The sequence below is a fragment of the Candoia aspera genome, chromosome 3 (genome assembly GCF_035149785.1).
Source record: "Candoia aspera isolate rCanAsp1 chromosome 3, rCanAsp1.hap2, whole genome shotgun sequence".
NCBI lineage: Eukaryota > Metazoa > Chordata > Lepidosauria > Squamata > Boidae > Candoia > Candoia aspera.
The window spans coordinates 112,574,655-112,602,014 of record NC_086155.1 but is presented as its reverse complement, the minus strand read 5'-3'; the positions used below and the strand labels follow the sequence as shown (position 1 = coordinate 112,602,014).

General features: G+C 39.8%; 1 protein-coding gene across 2 annotated transcripts; it reads right to left on the bottom strand.

Annotated features, from left to right (window-relative positions):
• Positions 1-1,735: 1,735 nt before the first annotated feature.
• On the bottom strand, positions 1,736-27,131 carry LOC134493829 (uncharacterized). Of its 2 annotated transcripts, XM_063298629.1 has the most exons (9): positions 27,021-27,131; positions 18,313-18,418; positions 17,173-17,317; positions 15,776-15,950; positions 13,713-13,792; positions 10,587-11,414; positions 8,941-9,121; positions 6,681-6,828; positions 5,704-6,056 (listed from the first exon to the last, which is right to left on the bottom strand). In XM_063298629.1, the coding sequence occupies exons 4-9, from the start codon at positions 15,863-15,865 to the stop codon at positions 6,043-6,045; spliced, it is 1,341 nt and encodes a 446-aa protein (XP_063154699.1). In that variant the 5' UTR covers positions 15,866-15,950; positions 17,173-17,317; positions 18,313-18,418; positions 27,021-27,131; the 3' UTR covers positions 5,704-6,042. The 2 variants fall into 2 exon arrangements, with proteins under 2 accessions (XP_063154698.1, XP_063154699.1); XM_063298628.1 differs by lacking the exons at positions 5,704-6,056; positions 27,021-27,131 and adding an exon at positions 1,736-2,686 and having other exon boundaries at positions 18,313-18,332.
• Positions 27,132-27,360: the final 229 nt, after the last annotated feature.

Sequence of the window (27,360 nt, the reverse complement as noted above, 5' to 3'; positions counted from 1 at the left end):
TGACAACAGCCACCCCGCCTCCCCTGCCCTGGGGTCTCAGCTGGTGCCATGCTGTAAACCTGGCCGGGCACATTTCCAAAAGGGGCAACTCCCCTTCAGGGTCCAGCCAGATCTTGGTAATACACACCAGGTCTGCCCCCTCCTTGATGATCAGATCACATATGAGGGGGGCCTTGTTGACCAACCTGGCGTTCAAAAGCAGCAGCTGAAAGCCCCGGCCTCAATGGGTCTGCTGTCCTAGGCCCAGGTCTGAATGCAGAGGGCTGGAACACACCACTGGTATCAAACACCAGGGGCATCTTCCCTGATTATGGCCCACCCTCCAACTCCCACCATGACACCCCCAACCAGTGACCACCTGAATCACATAACCCGCCCTGAATCCACCAGAGCTCCCGCTTCCCAAAACCGACCCCCCAGGGGCCCTGGTTAGGGGTCCCTCCATCCCAACATACATTCCCAATCATACACCAAACAACCATGGGGTGGTGGCAAGTCCCCTGGCATTCCAGCTCTCGCTCTCAGCAACTTGGGGACCCAGCTGTCATTATCTGCTTGTACATGTCCTTTACACATCCTTCTACCACCTATATATCCAGCAGGAGAAGTTATGGTAGGAGAGTCCATCCTGCTTACTGCAGGTTGATTCAGATTGCAATCCAAGCAGGGCTTGTTATGCTGCGGCTGCTGATTTGAATTGCCACAACGAACGGGTTAAGTTGGTTCAACCAAACCAAATGCACACCAAAATCTATCTGGAAATTTAAGACAGTAAAGAAAGCTTAGTTTGCAGAAAATAGTCATAATGTGTTGCGTGTGTCCAATTTTTTCAGCTATTTCAAAAAGACCTTAAAAAAAAAGCTAACTGTCCACATTTAGGCAGTGGTCAATTAATTTACTTAACTTACCAATTCATATGGTCTACACCTTGCCTGCCTTTAAGCAATCTTGAAAAGTTATCTCCCCCACCCACCCCAGGCCTTGGGTCCACTCCCTTTTGAGTTGGGTGATATAGTTGGCAGTTATGTTGTCCCTCAGATGATGGTTGTTTTTATGTAACACTGTTGTTTCTTTTAAACTTCTTGTGAAGTTGCCCAGAGTACTTTTGGAGTTGGGTGTCCTAGAAATTTAATAAAGTAATAAATGAAGAAATCAAAGATTTCAATTTCTTATGATTAACATTTGGGCTTTCCAAGACGGTCCCTATGGGGAATAGGTGCATTTTATCAACTTGTTAAATGTGCTTTAAATTCTCAGATGGAAATGTCAGATAGCATGTACACAAACAGCACTGCATTCCAAATACATTACAAGCAGGTGTAATGCTAGAAAGAGAGCCAATTTGGGGTAGTGGTTAAAATTTTGAGTTAGAAATGGTGACTATGAATTCTAGTCCTGCATCAGGCCCAAAAATCAGCTGGTGACTTTGGGCCAGACACAATATTTCAGTGTGAAGGAGGCAGGAGCAACCACTTCCACAAATGTTGCCAAGAAATCTGCATGGATTTGTCCAGGCAATTGCCAGGAATCAAGACTGACTTGAAGGCATGCACTCATGCGCAAAATGCTAGAAAAATGCAGCACTGAAATTCTCCCCTTGTTAAAATCCATCAATTGGCTTATTCCAACTGTCTTATTCTAATTCCACAGAGAACCCTGATAACATTACAATTTCATTATTTTCTGTTCCATAATCAATATATGCAGTATTTTCAAAAAGGGCAAAGAAACAAAATGTCAAGAAAAGATTTATTATTAGACTTACGAACATTTGAGGGACTTTTTAGTACAACCCTTGTTGTTTTAAGGCAAATGGTTAGGCCTACATATTAATGTGGTTTCAGTAAGTCAGAGGAACACACTGAACTGAGATTGTTTCAAATTTGTTATAATATAAAAACAATTAAAAGTGCTTCATGCTTTGACACTCCCTACCCTGAGTGAGATACGGTTCACAATACAGTTTAGGCAAATTCTTTACAGCAATACTAGAACTACATAGGACTTACAACATGAAGAGTTGTAACCAGGGCCTTGTACACTAGAGAAGTATGTACAATAAAATGTTTATATAAAAACATTGTGTTTTTGCTCCTAAGTGCCTCATTTAGTTGTTTCATATAGTAGTGAAAACAGACATTTTAATTCTTAACAAGACATATTTGAGAATGATTGATGAAAAAATAAAGACTTCAAAAACTTATTTTGAAATTATTTAAAATGTATAGAGAATAATGTTCAACTTCATATATATGTCACCCAAGCAGCACTTTCTTCAATTTATCTTCAGATTTGCTGCTCTGGTAAAGAAAAATAATTCTAACAGTCTTAACTGGCTTTAAATATCTGAAAACAGTAAATAATGCTGATCCAAATCTTCAAGAAAAAACATTATGTCAGATATGAAGAATGTTAGCATTCAGATTTTCAGTTTCTGTGCAATTTGAATTGATAGTCTCTGTATGATGGCTTGTAAGGATACTTGCATGTTCAGTATCAGGTTTTTCTAATCTGTTCTTTTTGCTTGTTTCTGGACAGTTCTGTACATATATCACACGGTTATAAGCTTTAAGTCTTTTCCAAAGCTGTATATAGACTTTGCATTGAACATACATGAAGAGAATTCCACCGGTGAAACCAATAGCTACTACCACTAGCTTAGTCCAAAATGGCCACTCTAGAATACCTGGGGGGAGGGGGGGAGAGGGAAGAATTCAAAGAACTCAGAATTAGAGTTTAAATAAAGTGTAAGTCACCAGAATATTCAGATACAAGATAGCAGCAAGAGCTCTATATGAAGATCTAAAAGCATTAAACAAGCATTTAACAGAAATTCATTAGAAAAATGCATGCATATCTATTAAGCAAAACCACTTATTTTGCAATAAATTCATTCAGCTTCTGTCATTTGGAGAGAATGTCATGCTCACATCTCTCTGGCAACTATCTTTGTCTCATGTTTATGACATATTTTGTCCAAGCAAATCTAACTTAACTCCATTTTTGCCTGCTAGTCATAAGATAGTGTCTCTATGGTATGCTATGAGTTAGAGCTAAATTATAGTTTTGGGTAGGTAAGATATAATTTGCTTCTCCTAGTCCATTAGCTGATTTTTATTTATCACCAATAAATAATGATCTGAAAGTCTGGTTTCAAGTTGCCTTGGGATGTTTAACCATGATGTATCAAAGTTTAATCCTGGTTTGCTATAATGACCTTCTATGGACACCATAGAATGTAGGGATTGGAAAGGACCTTAGAGATAATGTAGTCCACTTCACCCCATAGTATTTATACCAATATAAATAAGATAAACACATATTACAGCAGTTTAGAGACATGTGAGTGGTGTCTCAGGAGATGGTAGACTCTCCTTTGCTGAAGGAGAGTCCACCATCTTCTGAGACACCACTCACACAACTGAATCTCTCCAAGTTCCTTTCTCCTATCCATTTCTACAATTATAAAAGTGTCCTTCTCCAGTCTGCCTACCTAGTTCTGCAGCTACACCGGGAGAAGAAAATATACAAAGGGACAATAGGTTATTTGACTAATATATATCTAGAAGGATATAGGTAGAAACTCTAATTCACAACTTTACTCTTAAGAACACACACTCCAAATGACCCAAATAATTGAGAGCCTGACACATACCAAAGACCATACACAGATCTGGTTTTTTACCTTGGGGCAGCTGGGACATGATCTGGGTGTGGAGGACATTACCATCAGCCCATTACTGTGGACAGATCACTGGCTGATGCTTTTCAACTTACTGGTGCTACCCCTTCCCAGAGGGAGATAGGACCTTAGTCCAGTTTGCCCAAAACAATTTGAGGTTCCAGAGATAGCTGGGAGATTTGATGAGTAGTTGGCTGAAGCTCTACTTGTGGCCAGAAATGGGCAAGTGATGAGAGCACAGGCACTCTTGGTTTTCTGAAGAACTCCAGGAAATGAAACACAGCAAAAGATGCCTATAGTACTGTTGGAGGAAGACAAGAGTGAATCCATACAATCACAAGTAAGAGCTCATATTAAGGACTACACTGTGGTGAAAAGAACAGCAAAACATAGTTACTGTACTTTTTCACCACACCTATTGCAGATAACTATCTGGCAGCCCTGTTTAAAATGACTTATTTTAAAAGGTCTAATATGGCTATACCGAGAGATAATGGCACTGCCATTCTCAAGTGAGGCAAGCACCACCTGCTCCCTCAAAATAGTATTAACCACCTCCTGAACCTAGCTATTCACTCCATTTCTAACTTCCTGTAGGAGCCAGGTTGGGTGAGGATCCATTCCACAGGGGAAGAAACTCATACTGCAAAGTACCATGTTCACTTCATCACAGCCAATAAGCTTGTAAGCATCTCAGATAACCCAGTTACTTCCTTTGGCTCTTCCAACATGGAGTCAAAATTTGAGCAAGTACAAGTGATGGAACTAGCGAAAAGTTTTGCAAACCTTTCACAGCACTCTGAAAGAAGCTCTTCTGACCTGTCTTTTCTTTGAAGGATTTAAGTCATCTTAAACAGAGCTGCTAGATGACATTCTGCTGATATAACAAGGGTGGTGAAGTATGGATGCTTCGCTGCTCTTATCACCACAGACTAGGCTCAAACACAGGCTCCTACTTGCACCCAGCCATGTTCATTCCTCATCTTCTGCCACTGGTGCCGTAGGAGTCACTTTTGCTGCTTCATCTCCTGGAGATCCTCAGTAAACCATGAAACCCTTTGGGACCTGCGGACAGGGAGAGGTCACTTATGGGCAATCTCATCTATCGCCTTTGAAACTTGCATATTCCAGAGATCAATGAGTTATATGTATTACTCATACACATGAGTAGATCTGCCTGGGAAAAAGCCCACACCCACTGAAAACTAAGCAGATCCATTCAATACCTCAGGTGCACAATCATAATTGGTCCCCCATCCTATGGAAGTCTGAGGTAGCAACTAACTGAAGGCTGATCAGGAAATGACCTATGACCAAGAACTAATATTGATGACATCCACTTTCAAATCACATGACATTTGTTCCAACTAGATCCACTGTGTCCTCCCCACTATATGGGTTTAATTCAATACCCATTGTGAAAAGTCCATGATTATCTTTGAGGCTATGAATTCTGGAGCCATTCCAAATTATACACAGTCTACATGGCATGGAGACTGAAGTCTCCCAACACCACCAAATTCAACAGCATCCCCACTATGAGATCAGGAAGCTAAGGTAGAGACGCTACTGTGGTCAGTATACCACTCCGCTTATCCCTGGAGTCAGGTCTCAAGAATGATCACCCATATCCAATTATTTGCAGAGCAGGGTACATGGTAACAGCCAAGATATCACATGGGATCACTGCCACCCCCACCACCCTAGTTAGATTTCCTTCTCTTTCCTTTTATCTTTTCCCTTCAATTTTTTTTGCTTACTACTCCTTATTCTTTTCTGTGCTTTACATAACACTGTTTACCTCAAAAGACAGTATGTATATACAGTATGTACATACACTTTTCAGGTTGTTTTACATGCAATATATAACAGAATCTCATATAAAGTGTTGAACATACAAAATGCAGATAATTTTATTCTTTGCTTCTGACTCTGAACTACTGTGATAAAACAATGAGTCTAAATGCAAGGGCCAATCTTACACTTATCAAGTAGGCAATGAGGCCTACAGACATTTCACTGGATTAAAAAGGGCATCTTCAATTATACTTTATCCAGGTATGTATGTTTTACATGAACAGCAATGGAAACTGCAAAAGCATTTCCCCTGCCCTCCCACCTCAAATATTGGTACAAATTTTATATGTCTTAATCAGAAAATCAGACTAACAATTCTGTTCTTTTTGCAGTAAGCATACACAAGTCCTGAAAAATAATCATTTGGCCTGCAATTGCCACATGGGAAGGCTGTCTTAGTGAGCTGATGCTCGGTCAGAAAAAGACCATGCAGAAGAACAAGAGGAGTGGGATTTCTTACTATTTTTATGGCACACGTGCTGTAGCTTTAGCTTCGTTTTTCTTTACTTCCTGATTACTGATTGAGTGGAAAGAAAGAAGAGTCAACTTGAGTGGTGAGAGGACAAGTTAGCCTATCCCAAACTCAGTGGGATACTAAATACAGCATGGGATGCCATACTGTAGCCTTCCTTAACCTAGCATACTCCAGACTCTAGGACTCCCCAAATACCTCACTTTGTTTTATGTCACAAATTAGCTTGTAACCAATACTTTTTGTCAATGGAACTGAAATTACTGGTGAACATTTCTCTTCTAAACTGCTGTTCCTTAATTTGTCTTAATCTGCTCCAAAGCTGAGGTAAATTCAGAGTGTGTCCAAAGCGCCGTGGCAAAGGGGGAGGAGAACAAGAGCAAGTCCCACTACAGTCTGATCATTAACATCAAATGTATCATCATGTAATGTCAAATTGAGCAAAAGCCAATGGAAGAACTAAGTGACAGGATAAAAATAGTATGAGGAAGATAAAACAGGGATATATCAGTTTTCATTAAAGAAATACAATATAATACAGATAAAGCAATCTCTGATAAAAGAAAGCATAACATATAAAAAGTTGCTTCCCTGATTTTTGGCTCTTTGTCATGACTTGAGGATCCCCTTTTGTAAAGTTATTTCTAGAAGGAAAATAAAGTAACGTACCAGTGGATTCCCCCTGTTTAATTTCTTCAGCAGTCCGGTCTATGAGGACATAGAGTGACCACACCACACAAGTGATAGCAATGATATGGAAAGTTACAGAGCACATGATCTTTCTTTGTTCACTGCCTGTCATCTGCAGCTTCTCCCACTAAGAAGAAATCCAGAAAATAGAAGTGTTCAGTTACTAATACTGTCAGAGAACAGGTAAATGATACTTGCCCTCTAGCCAGAAATCTTTATTTTACTGAATTTGATCATGATGGTAGATGATCAGGCAAGCACATGCAGCTTACCACATGGCTAAGATACACTGCTCTGTATTATATTAAGCCCTTCATCAAGCAATGGCATCCAATGGCACTTGGGTGGCATCTCTCCTCTGTTGTGGTGCCTGCCCTTTGGGGGAACTGCATCTCCCAAGATGCAAAGAACCCTGATCCTGTTCTCTTTAAATGTGCTTTGAAGACCTGGCTCTTTCCTCAGGTTGTGGGCTAAGACAGGACGGAGGCTCCCCATGTGGGGGGCTTTATAGGTTGTTAGTGGATGTTTTGTTCTACCAGGAAGACAATTTTTCTTTTCCATTTGTGCTTGTTTTATACCTTTGTTTTTAATTCTGCGTATCATCCAAAGTGACTTGGGTGACTTTAGAAATGCAAATTAGAAATAAGTAACTTTAATATAGTAATGCAGATTTCACTATCTATAGTGTGCATAGATTTGATTAAAACAGAATTGCTTAAAGGTATGAAAAACAGAATTGTGACAGGAGAAGCTATCTACTAACCATAGTTAATATTCACTGTGATAAGATTGTTTCTTATCAAATTGTTCCTTTATCAAATTAAGAGGGAAATGTTGAATGTGATGCCACAAGATTGACTCCTAGGCCTTATACTCTTCAATACGTATTAATGACTTGGATTAAAAATCATTAATCAAATTTGTAGATGACATAAAATTTGGTAGGTAAGCTAGTTTATATTCTTGAAGACAGAGTCAAAATTCAAACCAATCCTGAGACACTAGAGAAATTAGATAAAGTAATAAAATGAATTTACAAAAACAAATGCAAAAATTATGCACACAGGAAAGAAAAACGAATGCATGGAGAATACTTTGTTTGATAATAGTGCAGAACTGAGTATGAGTCACCAGTGAACTGCAGCCCCTTCAGTGCTTATACAAACAGAAGGCCATGGTATAAACTTAATAACTCAACAAAATAAATGCAAAGTTAAGCTATTATAAGCAGCATGGTTTCCAAATGATGGGAATTAATAAGTCCACATTGTTCTATATTGTGCAGTTGCCAATGCAAGTATTGTGCCAAATTCTGGGCACTGTACAATTCACACAAACTGGAACAAGCTTAAGGAACGACAGTGAAAATGACCAGGAAACCAGAATCTAAATCCTATGAAGAAAAGTTGAACTGAAAATGTTTAGCTTTGGAAAGAGAAACTGGGAAAAAATAACCCCCGTCATATACAGAGAAAGGATGACACACTGGAGCAGTTTAGGGACTATTTTTTTTTTTCAATCCAGAGCTCAGGACATGAAATAAAAGATTTAGATTACAGGACAGAAGACTCTGACTGAACATTAAGAAAAACACCTTAGCTATACTAACAGTCTAACAGTGTTAGCAACTACTGTGAGAAATAGTGGGCTCTCTCTCACTGTGTTTAAGCAAGGGCTAGATGATAATCTATCAGGAATTCTCTACACTAGGCAGGGGCTGGACCTGATGCCTAAATGGCTCCTTTCAACTGTTAGTCTGTGTGAATTCACAAATTGCTGCAACAGTGATGTGGCCAGTCACAAAATACCCATTTATCAGGAGACAAACAGATACAGCTGCTCCCAGAACTCTGCCTACTTTTCCCACAGAGGCTGTCACCCCCGTTTGCTTCAGTCTTTTTTCTGGACAGATGGCCACCCTTCCAAATGAACAGAGATAATTACTACCTCTCATTTAGGTTTTTAAAAAGAATATCCTTAGGCTCAGAAGTATTGTTAACAAAGAGATCCTCTTAATAACATGTACTTTGCTTCATGGTACATTGGTTTCTCATTTTTTAAAAAACTTGAAGAATCTAACAAAATAGATGAGACACATTTGTAAACATATTGTGCACATGGTCACAACAGTGCCTACTTCTATTGTAATCTAAAGTTTAAAAGTATAAATAGCAGTAATGTGTGCTAGAGAGGAAATTCATGATTATGTTCGGCTGTATAGTATCATCCCTGTACCTACTTTTCTTAAAGGTTTCAATTTGGTCTCCATGATGAATTCATATTTGCAGAGTTCACAGCAACGGGTATCTGAGCTCTTGATCCACTGCTGCAGACAAGCCTGATGGACAAAATTAAGGCTTCCTGTGCAATGACAGGGAGTAATTAGTGGGCTCTCATCATCTCCTTCACAATGGCAGATCCTATGACAGGAACATAGCAATTTATTAGGCAAAACAAAAAACAAAAAAAACCTATGGTCCAAACCATTAAAATGTATTGTTGAAGAAAGAACCAATATCAAAGAGGAATAAAATATCTGAGATCATGTGTGACCAGAGGCTGGAATAACTACTTATGCTCAAGTAATGCTGATTGCATGGACACTTCTTGATTCTCTCTAGCTCTTAAGACCAAAACCAACCAACCAACCAAAAAATGGTAACAATGAGAAGGGACATAAAAAGGACATCGCCATTATCTTTTTAACAAGACTAATGGGGTTTTACTTACTGCTGTGCTTCCAGAACACAGCAAAATGATGTGTCTAGTTATGGGAAATCAGTTATTTGAAATCACTATTATATTCTACAATAACATGAAAATTGAACATGCAAGATTTAAAATGTTGATGGAAGGGAAGTATGTCTAAAATATTTTCCTTGGAATCTCTGGGGTAGCCATTTATAAACTGCCTGCCACAAAAATAAGAAGCCAGCCAGCCAGCCAGCATCTCAGCTTGCTTTGCCTAAGACCCTTTGCACAACTCTCAGGCACAGGTTTAGTGTAGCCATGACATAAACCACAAACCCCCAGGGCCAGAAGTTTTTCAGACGAAGTTATTACTTGCTTTAACAAGAGGAGCCGTAAAATGGATATTCAGATCTTGAATGCTGGGATAGCACTTCTTGCAATTGTATCAAATGTCCTAAATTAAATATTAGTAACATTTTGGAAGATTCAGTGAGAAGCCTGGGTGGCCTCTGAAAGAAGATTGTGGCTATGAGGGAGGTTCTTTTCTGTGGAAACCTTTATGTCAGAGCCACTCTCTCTTTTTCAAGAGCCTCAGAATTCTGGGGAATGCTGGCAGATGCCCGGTACCTCTCCTGTTTGAAGATTGACCTGAAGCAGCAGAAGCTATTTTTGGAAAAGAAATGTGCAGAGAAGTGAAAGGACAATTATGCACTGATGAATGCTTGCAACCAGGGTTCTTTTCTCAAGCAGGCCAGTGCTGAACTACCACTTCTCCTCAGAAGGTCTCTGGAATGACATTAGCCCTCTCCCTCTCCCTCTCTTGATTTGGGGGAAGTTGAGATTTGTTTCAGGGGCAAGCAACCCTGTTGTTCCATGAGGTGAAGCACTGTATATCTGCCAGAGCCATAAGCAGCATCTTTAAAAAGCTTACAGGAAGAAAGAAAACACTTGCAACTCCCATCCTCACTCTTAATAACCTTTTTTCCATACACACATGGAACATATGTAGGGAAATACAAGATTACCATGGCATCAGGCAAAAAACAAAACATTTTTTATGTTCAGAAAGCTGACAAATTCAGAAGAAATAAAGCTCAGTGTGAACTGAAGCAAATGGAAGAGAAAATGAAGAGAGCAGAGGAAGTTACCAGAGAACTGTGAGGGGGTAGAGAAAAGTGGTTTGGCATAACCAACCTGCAGGCATCTCCAGACATAGACACAGGGGAAAGTGGAGGGAAATTTTCTGACAATTGGGAAGGGCAGTCTAGATCACTATCCTTTTCAGCCGAGCAGAGCGGTGCCCGCAGTGCTGTCATTTTCAGCCTCACAGAGTTGTCTTCAAAGACATCATCATCTCCCATGTCATCTGAACAGAAACCTGTGCTCTCTACCATACCACTGGATGATTTCTCTGGCTGGAGACAGCTTGACTTGTTATCCAGTTCGTGACTGCTTGCACTGGAAGTATGAGGAAAGGAGAAAAGGTACTGCAACCAATTTTTACTCTGGGATATTTTGTTGCCATACTTGTCCTCCAGGAGAGGAATGTGTACAGCACTATGGGTACCAGTAGCCAGAGAAGTGCTTGAGTAATTTGTCGAAAGAGACCAGAAATACGAGAGTCTGGAATTGCTAACAGTGAAGGGCCTGAGGCTGAATGGTTTCTTCTCTTTATGACATACATTAAGTCTTAAACACTGCTCTTGCATTTGGGTAAGTCTGCCTTCTGAACATGTTCGTTCCACGCAGCTAAAGCTGTGAATTGCACTCTGAGCCTTCTGATCCATATCACTGAGAGACTTGGAGAATTTCAGAGCATGGCTGGATTTTCCATTCTTAGACTTGAGAGCATGGACATGTTTGTGCCCAAGGGAGTTTGCCTTGGAAGCCTGCACCATATTCTGACAGGTTACTGTCACAGTGGCCTCTGGAGTCAGAGCATTCTGGCAGACAAGATTTTTCAAGATAACAGCAGATTGCACTGGACTGTGATGACAACATTCAGAACACACTGCACTGGAACTGCATGCAGAACAATGGAATAAAAGCACAAAAAATTAAAAAGAGCACATACAATTTGGTGAAGAAATGACATTTTCAGCCAGTATGAGGAAGGCAAATTACAAGCATAACAAATGCAGAATTAAACAGGCCAGTCAATATGGCGGCATAACTGATGTGCTACAATGTATCACATGCCAAGATCCCTTAAATGTGTATATATGTGCATACAGCATAGCATGGCTGGACAGCTGAAGACTGCCCTATGTGCATTGTTCGAGCTACTACGGGCTCTTGAGAAAAAAGACAGCTTGGGAGAACCAGTTTCCAGCACCATAGCACAGGCTGAACACCCCCCTGCCTGTTCCACCTCCATACTGGGAATTGGCACGACGTGCATTAAAGTGAATCGTCCAAACAATACTTAGTAACATTTGTGTAGCTATCCAGCTTATTCTAATTCTTGTAATAACTAGTATTCACCGACCATCATTACTATAACATTTGTATTTGCTGATTATATATACACTTGTAGTGGTGTGCAAAATGACTATACTAGAAACATTATGTTTCAAGCTCAAAATGGTTTGTTCCAACTTTGTGAGAAATGTTCCAGTGACGTTCCTTTGTTCTGAGCTCAAAACACTTTGTTCCTGTGGTTGGAACAGATATTTAGAATCCGAAATGTTTTGTGGTGCAGTGGCTAAAGTGCTGGACTAGGAATGGGGAGATCCAGGTTCTAGTCCACCATTAGCCACAGAAGCTCTCACCTCAACCTACCTTACAGAGCTGTTATGGGGAAAACTAGGTCTTGTACAAAAATGTAATACCCATCACAGGCATACCTCATTTTATTGCGCTTTGCAGATACTGCGTTTTTTTTACTAAATTGAAGCTCTGCGGCAACCCTGCATGAGCAAGTCTATTGGTACCATTTTTCCAACATATTACCATTTTTTAGCAATAAAATATTTTTTAATTAAGTGTGTACATTTTTTTAGACATAACGCTATTGCATACTTAATAAACTACAGTATAGTGTAAACATAGCTTTTATATGCAATGGGAAACCAAAAATTTGTGTGACTCATTTTATTGCAATATTTGCTTTATTGCGGTGGTCTGAAACCAAACCCGCAATATCTCTGAGGCACGCCTGTACATTATTAATACAGTGATAGTTTCTCATACAATGTAAGCATTTTAGAATATGAATGGAGAATAAGCAAAAATAAAGGGTCAATTGGAAAGAATAAGCTGCTTAAGAGGAGATTACAGGACACTCAGCTACAAAAGGTATCTGTAAGCTAAATAATTTGTTGAAAGCTGCAGGTGACTTGTGATATGCCCCAGAAAATTTTAACAAGACTGTGATTTCACAATCTTGGGTTTATATTCTATATTTTAGAGTTTTTATTATATTTGTATATTTATATTTTTATAATGTAACTATTTAATTGATATTTAACTGTTATTGTTTTAAATTCTTTGTAAACCGCCCAGAGTTGTTTTCGAGATGGGCGGTGTAAAAATACAATAAATAAATAAACACAGCAACTGGAAGAGTCTCAGGGAAAACTAAGTTGACATTGGAGGCCACAGATGTCCTACCAAAGCTCTGATCTTGAAGGAATCCACCATATTCTAAAGGAAGCTTCCTTTGCTATATATGTATTAACAGGGAACATCACTAATTACTCTAATAAAATTGAACCATAATAAACTTAGGTGTTGATCTCATACACCGGTTGTTCAATAACCGTATCACTCAGTATATGGGAGGCATGATTCATTAAAAAGAATTATACCTTAACTTCTGCATAACAGTTCTGTGTGTAAGAGCATTATCATGGCTCCCCAAAATCAAGGTTACCATTCTCCACCATAATTTTGTTTCCCATCCATTTTTTATTTCTAAGTTAATTTTATGCTATTAGTGCATCAAATTAAATTGCAACCTATTTAAATTGCATCCATTGGTTCTTCCCATGAGGAATCTCTACTATAGGTGGAATCATTTTTAGTTTGCTAGCCATGCTGCCTTGGGGGAAGAGCCAGAAGCCATGAGCTAAGCTCTGCACACAGAGCTTACCTAATGCAAAGATAAATTATGGTTTTGTGTGATGCACGAATGGTTCCAACTCCTGCTACATTTCAGCATGGCAATATGAAAACACTGGAAAAATGGCTACATATTGGAGGACCAATTGTTGTTATTCGCCTTGCAAGATTTCCTGGACCATCAGCTGTAAGATAGCAGATCTTCTGACACCGTTACTGTCACTATGTCTTACTGCAGTGACACAAAGAATACTTTACCTGCAAATGTCCTGATTGGTTGGTGTAGCAGATGCCTGAGAGAAGCCGCAAGGAGCAGGAAAAGAGGTTGAATTAGCAGGCTACGAAGAGAAGGGAAGGGAAGGGAAGGGGTTATCAGATAAGTTGGTTTCATACCAGGGAATCTGTAGTTAGCCCTCCCAACTTCAATAAAAACAAACCACTGCTCCAAAACATTTAAACTGGAGATGCTTATTTTGAACAGAATTCTGCATGGGAGGCAAAGCTCTCCAACGATCCGCTAAGGAAACAATTAGGCACATTACAGTTTGTAGGTTTTCCCTAGACAGTTTCTAAGTCCTGGAATGGCCCCTCTCCTGATGTTACTGATCTCCTTAAGCTTCCCAAATAATTATTATGCATAAAATGCAACTGTCTTTGATATGGAAACTACTTTTAACAGCTTAAATCAATTTGCCCTGCACATTAGTTCCTCTGGACTCAATTTATCTCTCATCCTATTTAAGAGTCATATGAAATAATTAAGCAGGTTATCCAGGGACTGAAATGTTATTTACATGCAGGTTTACCTCTCCACTTCAATTTACATTAGTTGTATTTTTTAATTTTTAGTACTTGATTTTTAAAAAACGGTTAGCTTCTTAGAGTACTTACTCAAGTTAAATGCATTTGACAATCTTTCTTTCTATTGCTTCCATAGGCTGCTGCTTGTAATATGTCCTTGAAAATAGGAGCAAGGAACTCATGTGACCTCACCACAGTAGTAGTAAGAGCATTACTACATTGGCGTATGGCACAATAGGAATTGCAACCAGATCAAAGTGAATCAGGCCCCCATATGCCCATTTCTGGAAATCATCAGTAGCTAATTATCACTGCTGAACCTACATATAATTTCACCCTCTCCCAATCAATCATGGCTGGAAATACATGAATGGTTAATATTCATTACTCAAAAACTGCTGCATATTCTGTGTCTTCCTGACCAGAAAACCTCATTTTATGACTTTTCACATGTTCTCTATTACGTTTCCTGTTGGTAAGCATTAAGACAGAAGTGAGTACTGTATGTCTGAGTGAGCTAACTCTGGAAGTAAAACTGCTACTCCTTATAAACAACTTCTTTTTAGAATGGGAGGCACGAAATAGCAGAGAGCCATGAAAACTCCAACCCTGGATTTCTAGACATGCGTTGATTCTAGAACTGGCCCCAAATCCTAGACCCAGCAATGAAGTTGATCACAAGAACACAGTACAACCAGTGCAGGGGCAGAACCAGTCAGAAATAAGGAGGTCTGTGTGGAAAAAGATGATAAATATGTGCCTAAAGAGGAATATTTTTCAAGAATATTCTAGAAGGTAGCAAGCTAGAGACTTATAAAAGTCCCCTGAGCCATAGAGAAAAGTGAGAAGGGTCCATCAGCAACATCCATCCAGACTAGATGTGCAGCTTCCATTTCTCCAGTCCAGGATGCTTCAGCACACATCACCTGGATACTCAGGTACAAACTGGCCATCTATAGACTAACAGTAAGAGATACAGCAACTGCTAAATGCACTTTTTTCTTCTTCTTTTTGTTAGCAATGAATTAAATCACATAAAAGGTGATTCATCATCATATATGATTTTTGTTGTCTACAGAGCTCTTTTGAAACTGCTAAAGATTTAATGTATCTATTTTATTTCCTGCCCAACCATTCCCAAAAGAGCTCTCGCATACACAAAATGGCTGAAAATCTCAGCTTTTTACTTTCCAGTGATTTCACCACCACTCCCCTGAAATTCTCAGAGGACAATAAATATAAAACTCCTGGCAATAAATATACTGGCTACTACTGATCAACTGTTTGCTGAGAGTTTTCAGGGTTTTTTTCCCCCAACGACAGCTTAAAAACTTTCAGAACTTCCTCTTGCAATAGGCTTCTTGAAGAACGTAGAAAGTGTTTAATTTATTTAAAAAGCCAAAACTCTTAGGGGAAAAATACAGGCAGTTCCATATGGAAATATTTTGACTGAAAACTTATGCTTCCCCAATTCCCTTCAGATAAACCTAAAACCTAACTGGGGAAAGAAATGACCATACCTGTTCTTTCCTCTTGGCTTTCTTAGAAACTCTGGAAAAAGTAATATCCTGTGCTGGAATTACAGAGATTTGATGCAATGGTATATTCATTACACCATCAATATAAGATTGGTCCTCCTATATACATGAAATTCCTGATATGAGGTTCATTATCTCTCTTTGCTAGGCCATGCACCTAAAAATAATTTGAGAATTAGAGCAGTAAAAAGCAGAAAATAATCAGGAAATGTATAGCTCCATGTATATTAGAAAGTTATATTAATACATATTAATAATGGACAAATGGAATCTTTAGCAAAATGCTGCAATGCGGAATGTTCATATCCCAATTTTCTGCCACTCTACACTACCTCCTTTTCTCTGTAGATTTTCATTCTCCTCCAGTGCACCAGAGAGCATTTTATATCCACCAAGCAGGTTAGTCCTTACAGGCAGAGGCCTTGGTTATTTTTATCTCTTGCTAAGCCTACCAGTATCTTCCTGTTGTGCACATTGGCTTATATATTGGGATTAGTAGCAGCAATATTTTTCCTGACTTACAAACAAGATCTAGCCTTGTTTACTCTGATCCTGACATTCTTTTTTCTGTAGCTTGAAAGTTATAGCTATGCATACAGGTAGTCTTTGCTTAACAACCATTTGTTTAGTGATGGTTCAGACTTACGACAGCGCTGAAAAAAAACAACTTACAACCGGTCCTCACACTTACAACCGTTGCAGCATCCCCACGGTCACGTGATCACAATTTGGGTGCTTAGCAACCGGTTTGCATTTCTGACTGTCACAGCATCCCATGGTCACGTGATCACCATTTTTGACCTTCCTGGCTGGCTTCTGACAAGCAAAATCAATGGGGAACTGCATGATTCACTTAACGACCATGTGGTTCACTTAAAACCTGCAGTAATTTGCTTAATGACCACTGCAAAAAGGTCATAAAATCAGGTCAGATTTGCTTAATGACTGCTTGCTTAGCAACCAAAATTCCAGTCCCAATTGTGGTTGTTAAGTGAGGACTACCTGTACAAGTAAGAATAAAAGAGATATTTAAATCAAAGCAGTATTATAAGCAAACTGACATCATATGAAACTGTCATGCTAGAGTATGAATGATCCATGTTCCATCCTCCTGAACAGCAAAGTACTTGGCAAACTGAGGGCATTAAAACACATTACACACAATTTTATTTTTCATTTATATAGAAAATGTATATGACCTCCCATATTAAATACATAACTCTGGGTGGCTAATATCCAGTTCACAATGGGCAATATAAAAACTCCTCTAACAGAACAAAGATATAATTGAAAATAATGCAATACAAAAAGAACAATTTTTAAAGAAATAAAGCCATTTTGGCAGTGACAGCTTTAGTGTACAACTTTCTCAAAAGTACCTGTCATTCATCCTTGTACGATCCACGGGGATTTTAATTGTAATCCAAGTAGAACACTGGCATTCCACTCATTATTTTGAACATCTCATCTGTGACGAAAATGACAGATCTTCCAAGTATTTAGCACATCAAACACATAGAAATCCTGGAACATTCGGAAGATTGGGATTACAGTGTAATGTTTTAATAGCTTAATAATTTAGCAGTTACTTCATGGAAAAGTTTTTTTTTATTCTTGGGATCTCCTTCACCACACAATGTACAACAACGTGCCCAGCGAGACTACCTTGGTGGCCACCACATTCACTGTTCTCCCTTACAGTTTTATTATGTTAACCACCAGATTCAATTGTCCTTTTAACAGGAATGGGCAATTTAAGGTACCTGATATGTATGGAGAGATAGCTAAGAAGCTACCAACATTATTTGGATTTTTTAATGGGCCTATATATAAGGAATCATAGAAATTGAAATAATCTCAGAGATTAACTAGTCCAATCCTCTGCTCAGTGCAGAATCTTCTAATCAAATCTGAGTGGGCAGCTTACATTTACAATAAAATATAATTATCAAATTGTAAGTCCAATTAAAATCTCTAAAAGATTTCAGAAACAATCAGAAATATTTTAGCTCCCTCCTAAACTGTAATAAAAAGAGAACCAATTGGAGCTTTGATGGCAAGTGGTTCCACAGTCTATGAAAATAATAATAATTAGCTGTTTATATTAAATATATTGGTGGCAGGACCTGCAAAAGGCGGTGCACTGAAGATCCAAGACTATGGGCAGACTAGGCAGGCCATCTTGCAAGACATATAAGGTTTTATACACCTATAATGAACATCTTGAATTAGGCCTAGAAAATAACTAATACCAGGTATAGCTGCTTTAACATGGGATGATAATAGCATCTCCTGGGACACCAGTCACCATTTATGCTGCTGCATCCTGGAACAGACAGATTTAAATCCAGACTGGAAAGGATCCTGACAACCTCTTTCCTTCAAACAGCAGCATTTCTTTCTCCAAAAGAATACTAGACTCCAGCAAATGTGGATATAAGTCAAAAGAAAAATCATGCATTGTAAAATTGGATAGCTCTGGGTTCAAAATACCTAAAATAAATAAAAATAGACCTTACCCGTCACATCAAAGCAGCTCTGCTATGCAACTGTACTTTGTTTCCTACTCTTGCACACAGGCTATCTTACTGGCAATCCAAGACAAGGACAGGTCCTGTTGTAACCCTAGATAATAAAAAGAAAATAAAAAGAAAATAAGCCACTTGCTAGTAAATATGAATTTTAAAATAATTTGCAGACCTCTATTCTGAATATATCCCCATAGTTTGCTACACAATGCCAATGTACTTAGTATGCTTTTGAGTCAACTCCCATTAAAATATTAGAAGTTCTAATCTTAAGATATCACCCTACCTATTCAACTTGTATGCAGAACACATCATGCGACAAGCTGGCCTTGAGGAATCCAAGGCTGGAGTTAAAATCTCTGGAAGAAACATTAACAATCTCAGATATGCAGATGATACCACTTTGATGGCTGAAAGTGAAGAGGAACTGAGGAGCCTTATGATGAAGGTGAAAGAAGAAAGTGCAAAAGCTGGCTTGCAGCTAAACCTCAAAAAAACCAAGATTATGGCAACCAGCTTGATTGATAACTGGCAAATAGAGGGAGAAAATGTAGAAGCAGTGAAAGACTTTGTATTCCTAGGTGCAAAGATTACTGCAGATGCTGACTGCAGTCAGGAAATCAGAAGACGCTTAATCCTTGGGAGAAGAGCAATGACAAATCTCGATAAAATAGTTAAGAGCAGAGACATCACACTGACAACAAAGGCCCGCATAGTTAAAGCAATGGTGTTCCCTGTAGTAACATATGGCTGTGAGAGCTGGACCATAAGGAAGGCTGAGCGAAGGAAGATCGATGCTTTTGAACTGTGGTGTTGGAGGAAAATTCTGAGAGTGCCTTGGACTGCAAGAAGATCAAACCAGTCCATCCTCCAGGAAATAAAGCCAGACTGCTCACTTGAGGGAATGATATTAAAGGCAAAACTGAAATACTTTGGCCACATAATGAGAAGACAGGACACCCTGGAGAAGATGCTGATGCTGGGGAGAGTGGAAGGCAAAAGGAAGAGGGGCCGACCAAGGGCAAGATGGATGGATGATATTCTAGAGGTGACGGACTCGTCCCTGGGGGAGCTGGGGGTGTTGACGACCGACAGGAAGCTCTGGCGTGGGCTGGTCCATGAAGTCACGAAGAGTCGGAAGCGACTAAACGAATAAACAACAAACAATCTTAAGATATTACTGCTCCTACATGGGTGATCAGTAAAGGATTATTCTTTTTATTTGCACACAAAAAAAATGCATGGATGTATCTTCCCAGTGGACGTAAATACTTGTAAAAATTTTTAGTCATCACTCAAAAATGAGAGCACCAGAGAGATTTCCCATTTTTATAAGTCACTTCAATGAGATAATTTGAAAATTTTCCATGTTATGTTGTTGTAATTTTAGATTTTGACTTAAAAGGATTGCCTTTTTACTTTGCTGTGTTCAACCAGCCATAATACTACTCAGTTATGAATTAAGAATCTAGTAAGTATAATAATGTTTATTTGGTCAATGACCAGCAACATAGAATAAAAATAACAAAATCGAAATAAGTCAAATGAGTACAATTATATACAGACAACTGTGAATTAAGAATCTTTATTATTGTAACCTGTAAACTGTAAATTACAGTAAACTGTGAATTAAGAGTCTATATTATTATGCTTTGTTGTTATCATACTATTTTAACATGACCTACAAAGGTTGGGCTTCAGCAAAGGATCGTTACCTTGTCGTGGTGCTGGAGCTTGAGCACCTCAACGATGCCATGAGCTAAACCGTGAAGGGCCACCCAAGACAGGAAGGTCATGACAGAGAGGTCAGACTAAATGCGATCCCTGGGGAAGCTAATGGCAACCCACCCCAGTATTCTTGCCGTGAAAACTAAATGGATCAGTACAACCAGAGATATGTCGGTATACCATCGGAAGATGAGACCCCCAGGTCGGAAGATGGTCAAAATGCTACTGGGGAGGAACAGGATGAGTTCAACTAGCCCCAGACGTGATGTGACTCAGCTAGCTCAAAGCCGAAAAAACGGCTAGCAGCCGACAGTGCTGGTGGTGAACGGTGAATCCGATGTTCTAAGGATCAACAGACCATTGGAACCTGGAATGTAAGATCTATGAGCCAGGGCAAATTGGATGTGGTTATTGGTGAGATGTCAAGATTAAAGATAGACATTCTGGGCGTCAGTGAACTGAAATAGACTGGAATGGGCCACTTCACATCAAATGACCACCAGATCTACTACTGTGGACAAGAGGACCACAGAAGAAATAGAGTAGCCTTCATAATTAATAGTAAAGTGGCTAAAGCAGTGCTTGGATACAATCCAAAAAACAATAGAATGATCTCAATTCGAATTCAGGGCAAGCCATTTAACATCACAGTGATCCAAATATACGCCCCAACCACAGATGCTGAAGAAGCTGAAGTAGAGCAGTTCTATGAGGATCTGCAGCACCTACTGGACAACACACCTAAAAAAGATGTTATTTTCATCACGGGGGACTGGAATGCTAAGGTGGGCAGTCAAATGACACCTGGAATTACAGGTAAGCATGGCCTGGGAGAACAAAATGAAGCAGGACATAGGCTGATAGAATTTTGCCAAGACAACTCACTCTGCATAACAAACACTCTCTTCCAACAACCTAAGAGACAGCTTTATACATGGACTTCCCCAGATGGACAACACCGAAATCAGATTGACTACATCCTTTGCAGCCAAAGGTGGCGGACATCTATACAGTCGGTAAAAACAAGACCTGGAGCTGACTGTAGTTCCGATCACGAACTTCTTATTGCACAATTTAGGAGCAGACTAAAGAGCTTAGGGAAGACCCACAGATCAGCTAGATATGAGCTCACTAATATTCCTAAGGAATATGCAGTGGAGGTGAAGGATCGATTTAAGGGACTGGACTTAGTAGATAGAGTCCCGGAAGAACTCTGGACAGAAGTTGACAACATTGTTCAGGAGGCGGCAACAAAATACATCCCAAAGAAAGAGAAAACCAAGGTGGCAAAATGGCTGTCTGCTGAGACACTAGAAGTAGCCCAAGAAAGAAGGAAAGCAAAAGGCAACAGCAATAGGGGGAGATATGTCCAATTAAATGCAAAATTCCAGAGGTTAGCCAGAAGAGATAAGGAATTATTTTTAAACAAGCAATGCGTGGAAGTGGAAAAAGACAATAGAATAGGAAGGACAAGAGACCTCTTCCAGAAGATTAGAAACACTGGAGGTAAATTCCAGGCAAAAATGGGTATGATCAAAAACAAAGATGGCAAGGACCTAACAGAAGAAGAAGAGATCAAGAAAAGGTGGCAAGAATATACAGAAGACCTGTATAGGAAGGATAACAATATCGGGGATAGCTTTGACGGTGTGGTCAGTGAGCTAGAGCCAGACATCCTGAAGAGTGAGGTTGAATGGGCCTTAAGAAGCATTGCTAATAACAAGGCAGCAGGAGATGATGGCATTCCAGCTGAACTGTTCAAAATCTTGCGAGATGATGCTGTCAAGGTAATGCATGCTGTATGCCAGCAAATTTGGAAAACACAAGAATGGCCATCAGACTGGAAAAAATCAACTTATATCCCCATACCAAAAAAGGGAAACACTAAAGAATGTTCAAACTATCGAACAGTGGCACTCATTTCACATGCCAGTAAGGTAATGCTCAAGATCCTGCAAGGTAGACTTCAGCAATTCATGGAGCGAGAATTGCCAGATGTACAAGCTGGGTTTAGAAAAGGCAGAGGAACTAGGGACCAAATTGCCAATATCCGATGGATAATGGAAAAAGCCAGGGAGTTTCAGAAAAACATCTAGTTCTCTTTTATTGACTATTCTAAAGCCTTTGACTGTGTGGACCATAACAAATTGTGGCAAGTTCTTAGTGGTATGGGGATACCAAGTCATCTTGTTGCCTCCTGAAGAATCTAATGACCAAGTAGCAACAGTAAGAACAGACCACGGAACAACGGACCGGTTTAAGATTGGGAAAGGAGTACGGCAGGGCTCTATACTCTCACCCTACCTATTCAACTTGTACGTAGAACACATCATGTGACATGCTGGGCGTGAGGAATCCAAGGCTGGAGTTAAAATTGCTGGAGGAAACATTAACAATCTCAGATATGCAGATGATACCACTTTGATGGCTGAAAGTGAAGAGGAACTGAGGAGCCTTATGATGAAGGTGAAAGAAGAAAGTGCAAAAGCTGGTTTGCAGCTAAACCTCAAAAAAACCAAGATTATGGCAACCAGCTTGATTGATAACTGGCAAATAGAGGGAGAAAATGTAGAAGCAGTGAAAGACTTTGTATTTCTAGGTGCAAAGATTACTGCAGATGCTGACTGCAGTCAGGAAATCGGAAGATGCTTAATCCTTGGGAGAAGAGCAATGACAAATCTCGATAAGATAGTTAAGAGCAGAGACATCACACTGACAACAAAGGTCAGCATAGTTAAAGCAATGGTGTTCCCCGTAGTAACATATGGCTGCGAGAGCTGGACCATAAGGAAGGCTGAGAGAAGGAAGATCGATGCTTTTGAACTGTGGTGTTGGAGGAAAATTCTGAGAGTGCCTTGGACTGCAAGAAGATCCAACCAGTCCATACTCCAGGAAATGAAGCCAGACTGCTCACTTGAGGGAATGATATTAAAGGCAAAACTGAAATACTTTGGCCACATAATGAGAAGACAGGACACCCTGGAGAAGATGCTGATGCTAGGGAGAGTGGAAGGCAAAAGGAAGAGGGGCTGACCAAGGGCAAGATGGATGGATGATATTCTAGAGGTGACGGACTCGTCCCTGGGGGAGCTGAGGGTGTTGACGACCGACAGGAAGTTCTGGTGTGGGCTGGTCCATGAAGTCATGAAGAGTCGGAAGCGACTAAATGAATAAAGAACAAAAACAAATGTTGGGATATATGCTGCTCAGTGTCATTTGCAACTGAAGCTGCCTATAAACCCAATTAATATATATATGTACATAAATACAAAAAATGAGTGGGCCACCTCCCCATTTCCCCTTTTCAAGTAATTTTATTATACCTCTTTAAGAAGACAACTTCTGTATCACAGTATTATATAGATGGAAAGGACCCTTTAAGCTATCAAGACCAGCTTCCTGCTCTGCATGAAATCCAAATTAAAGTATCCATGATAGATATCTTTTCAGCATCTATCTGAAAACATCCAATGAAGGGAATCCCACCATCTCCCTGGGTAATTGTTTGCACTGTCAAACTGATCTTAATGTTAAGAGTTTTTTAAGCGTTCAGTTAAAGTCTGTCTTTCTGAAACTCAAACCTTTTCCCAATATAAACACATCTTAGCTTTCTTTTGCATGAAGAATGCTATCATATCCCCCTTTGTCTTCTCTTCTCAATATTAAATATTCACAATTTCTTCAATCTATCTTCACAGACCTTAGTTTCTTGTTCCTTGACCATTATACACTCTGAGCTGTACTCAATGGTTTGTCTTGGCTTACTAGTTACTGCCATGTGTACCATATGTCTTCCACTGTCATAGGAAGCCACAGGAAGGTGTTGCAAAATGAGAAATTGGTCAGTTATAGATCTGCCCACAAGGCCAGCTTGCTCTTACACTAAGATGTTTTCAGTGTCTAACCAATCCCAGATCGTCCAACAGAGATACCTTGTGTATAAGAGTAAGCAAGCTGATCAACCAATCCAGTTTATATCCTTTATGTATAGGATCTTTATGTATAGTATTATTATTATTACATATAATAATATATAACTCAAGGCGGTGATGGGGATCTTTAGGGAATGTTCAATGCAGGTAAAGAACACTGTGAAAACAGGTCCCCAATTTTCTGATCTACCAGGAAATATATTTAGAATTGGAGTTTTTTTCCCCAAACTGTGAACCAGATGTTGATAAATGCAACAGCACTTGCCAGTTATGCTTCTTAGCAACTGCTTGTAAGTCACCACAAACATTTGGTGTACAATGGAGATGAAAAAAAATGGGCCCCTTCAATCTCTCACTGGCCTCTTCTTTCTTTCAATATCCTTGCTGCCACAGCCACTCGTACATGTGTGCATTAGAGGACTGAATGAATTCACCTCAGAAAGGAGATGGGATTACAAGCAGTTCAGGTAGTCCTCGATTTACAACCATTCATTTAGTGACTAGTTGAAATTATGATGGTGCTGAAAAAAGTGACTTATGACCGGTCCTCGCACTTATGGCTGTTGCAGCATCCCCACAGTCACATGACCACAATCCGGGTGCTTGGCAACCAGCTCACGCTTACAACAGTTGCAGCGTCCTACAGTCACATTATCACTATTTGCAACCTTCCCAGCCGGCTTCTGACAAGCAAAGTCAATGGGGAAGCTGAAAAGAGGTTGCAAGGTGCAGTCATGTGATGTCTCACTTAACAAACATGGGTGATTTGTTTAACGACCATGGCAAAAAGGTGATGTAATAGGGTGTGGTCATGTGATGTCTCCCTTAATGACTGCACTGCTTAACGCTGAATTTTCTGGTCCCCATTTTGGTCGTAAGTTGAGGACTATCTGTAGCCATCTATAGTGGATAGCCCTCAAGTTTAATGTTTCTTAACTACAGAGATGCAATCTGCATGAGACCTGAATGAGGTGCAAGAATGTTGAGCTGATGGGAAGGGACTGCAACATTTCAGCAGTGAGTAAAGAGGTTCTTAAAATGCTTCCCCTTTTGAAGAAAAAATAAAACTATGGGAGTAGAAAAGCAGCTAGGGCAGGGGTGCCAATGCAATGCAGCCAGATATGTGGATAATAGGTACTCCAGCACCCCCTTGTAAGAAAGAGATGAAAAATACTACTACTTGTAGCAGCCAAGAAGGGAGAGGTGCCATTCCACAACTTCTTTGAACATAGGGACCTTTGCCTTCTTCCAGTCATCTGGTACCTCACCATATCCGCCCAGAGTCCCTCTTCTGGGGGGAGATGGGTGGTAGCAAAATTCCAAACAAACAAACAAACAAACAAACAAACAAACAGCCTTCTATGAAAAAGAATTGCCTTTTTGTTTCTACCTCGGTAGGACCCAGTTTCTTTGACAAAGGGATTGGTAGGATGTAACGCACAAAAAGTTGAGGACCAGAATTTCAATCCACATAAGATAACATTGTATTTCCTGCACTAATAGTTTGCACTGGATGAGACAAGACTTTCTTCAAAATCTGTATAAAGATATCTTGTTCTTCCTTTGGAGAGCTCCAAACTGTTGTTGACTTTAAAAACAAAACAAAACAAAACAGAACATTCTCTTACCCTCTAATCACTTAGCTGCCTTTGTCTTTGTGTCTTCTATTTCTAAAGGGTTTTTTGGTGCGGGGAGCAGAACTGTCCATACTATTCCAAATACTGCCACAACATAGATGTTTATAATTGTGCATTTATAAATGTGTATTACTACAGTGGCAAATTTTTCAGAACTTTTCCCAATAAAGTCTAGCACTGAATTAATTTATTTCACCAACTGCTGCCTACAAGACTGACATTTTTATCAACCACAATGAAAGATAAATTTTAAAGAAAAAGAAGAAACCATTAGAAACACCAAAAAGAATTCATAGGAAAGTATTATAAGGGAAAGTAAAATAAGGGAAAGAATTCATAGGAAAGTAAAATAAGGGAAACATGACTGTGTTCTATTCAAATCAATGAACATAAGCAAATGCAATTTTCTCAAGGTTAGCAATAATGCATATTGATATTTTGCATTTGTTTACTAATTTTTATGCTGATAGCATTTTAGAATTCTACTCAGACATAGAAATTATTCATATTTCTCATTCTAGTTACTTTTATGCTAATTTTTAAAAAGTCTGCTTAACAAGATCATAATATATTTTGCTTATAGTGCTGGGGTTGGAATGAAAAGAATGTTAGTCCTTGGGATTGAAACCACTGTTCATGCTAGTAGTATTACATCTGAGGTTGCATCACAGAGCAGATAAATCTAGTTTAATGACATCTGCTCCAGACTCAATAACCATTGATCTTAGAAATACAGAAACAACACTCAGGCTGAAATAATGCTTCCGGAACAGCAAAGGATAACTCTGGGGATGCGAGGATAGGCTCCAAGAGTAGAATAACAGTCATGTTAAGATCTCTTTCTGTCTTGTGCACACACATTGGATATATATTAAGGCTTATGATTATGATGATTTAATAAACATAACATTGAAGGCCAGACCGAAAACCCATTTGGATCTGTTTTTATTTCTTTTGGTGTTTACCGTATGCTGAAAACTTAAAAATTTGGTCATTTTTCTACTGTGATTCCAAATCTTCGAAGAAACACTTTCGGTTCTCCGCTGCGAAAGGGACAGAAGCTGCCGCTCCTTCTGCAAAACTTTCTCCCACTGATTAGCTTTTCTGGAGATGCAAACGAGATGAGACAACCCTCGCAAACCTTCCGTTCCAGCAAGATCACTCCGGAGCGGTTTTCAGGGGACAGTCTCCAGCAATAGCGGGACTCCTTCCAGAGATCCGCCTAGATCCCGCTGTCAATGCTATTTTCCCCGGACATCCAAACTGCTCCCACTACTCTTTAGCACCATACTTAAGGGAGAGTATCGCTACTTTCTTCGCCGCCTGCCTGCCTGCCTGCCAGCCAGCCAGCCTGCCAGCCAGCCACAGGCTCCTCCCAGCAATTCTCTTCCCTCAGGCTCACCTTGCAGTTACATACGGTCCTGGCCAGCTGTAGATATCACGACACATGGCCAGCAGGTGAGCGAGCAGCTGGAAAGGAGACGAACGCGCACCCCTGCCTCCGAAGCCAAGAGGCCACCCCCTGACCAGAACGCTCGGCCACCTGTGGAATCCCGGGAACAGCTTCGCAACGGAAGAGAAGGAGGAAAGGCACCACCTCCTTGGGCGTCACTGGGTCCTGATTTGTCCGTTAGCGCAGGAAGTTGATCACTGCTCTACTTCCGTCGCCGTCTAGAGGCTTAGCGTTGTAAGTCTAGGCAAGGGTTGTAAGTCTAGGCAAATCCTTTAGTTTACCCGAGGCG

Coding starts and splice junctions, on each gene's coding strand:
- LOC134493829 (XM_063298628.1), bottom strand. CDS start 15,865: ATGAATATACCATTGCATCAAATCTCTGTAATTCCAGCACAGGATATT. Junction 13,793..15,775: donor AAGCCAAGAGGAAAGAACAG/GTATGGTCATTT, acceptor TTCTCTTCGTAG/CCTGCTAATTCAACCTCTTT. Junction 2,687..6,680: donor TAAACAGGGGGAATCCACTG/GTACGTTACTTT, acceptor CCCTCCCCCCAG/GTATTCTAGAGTGGCCATTT.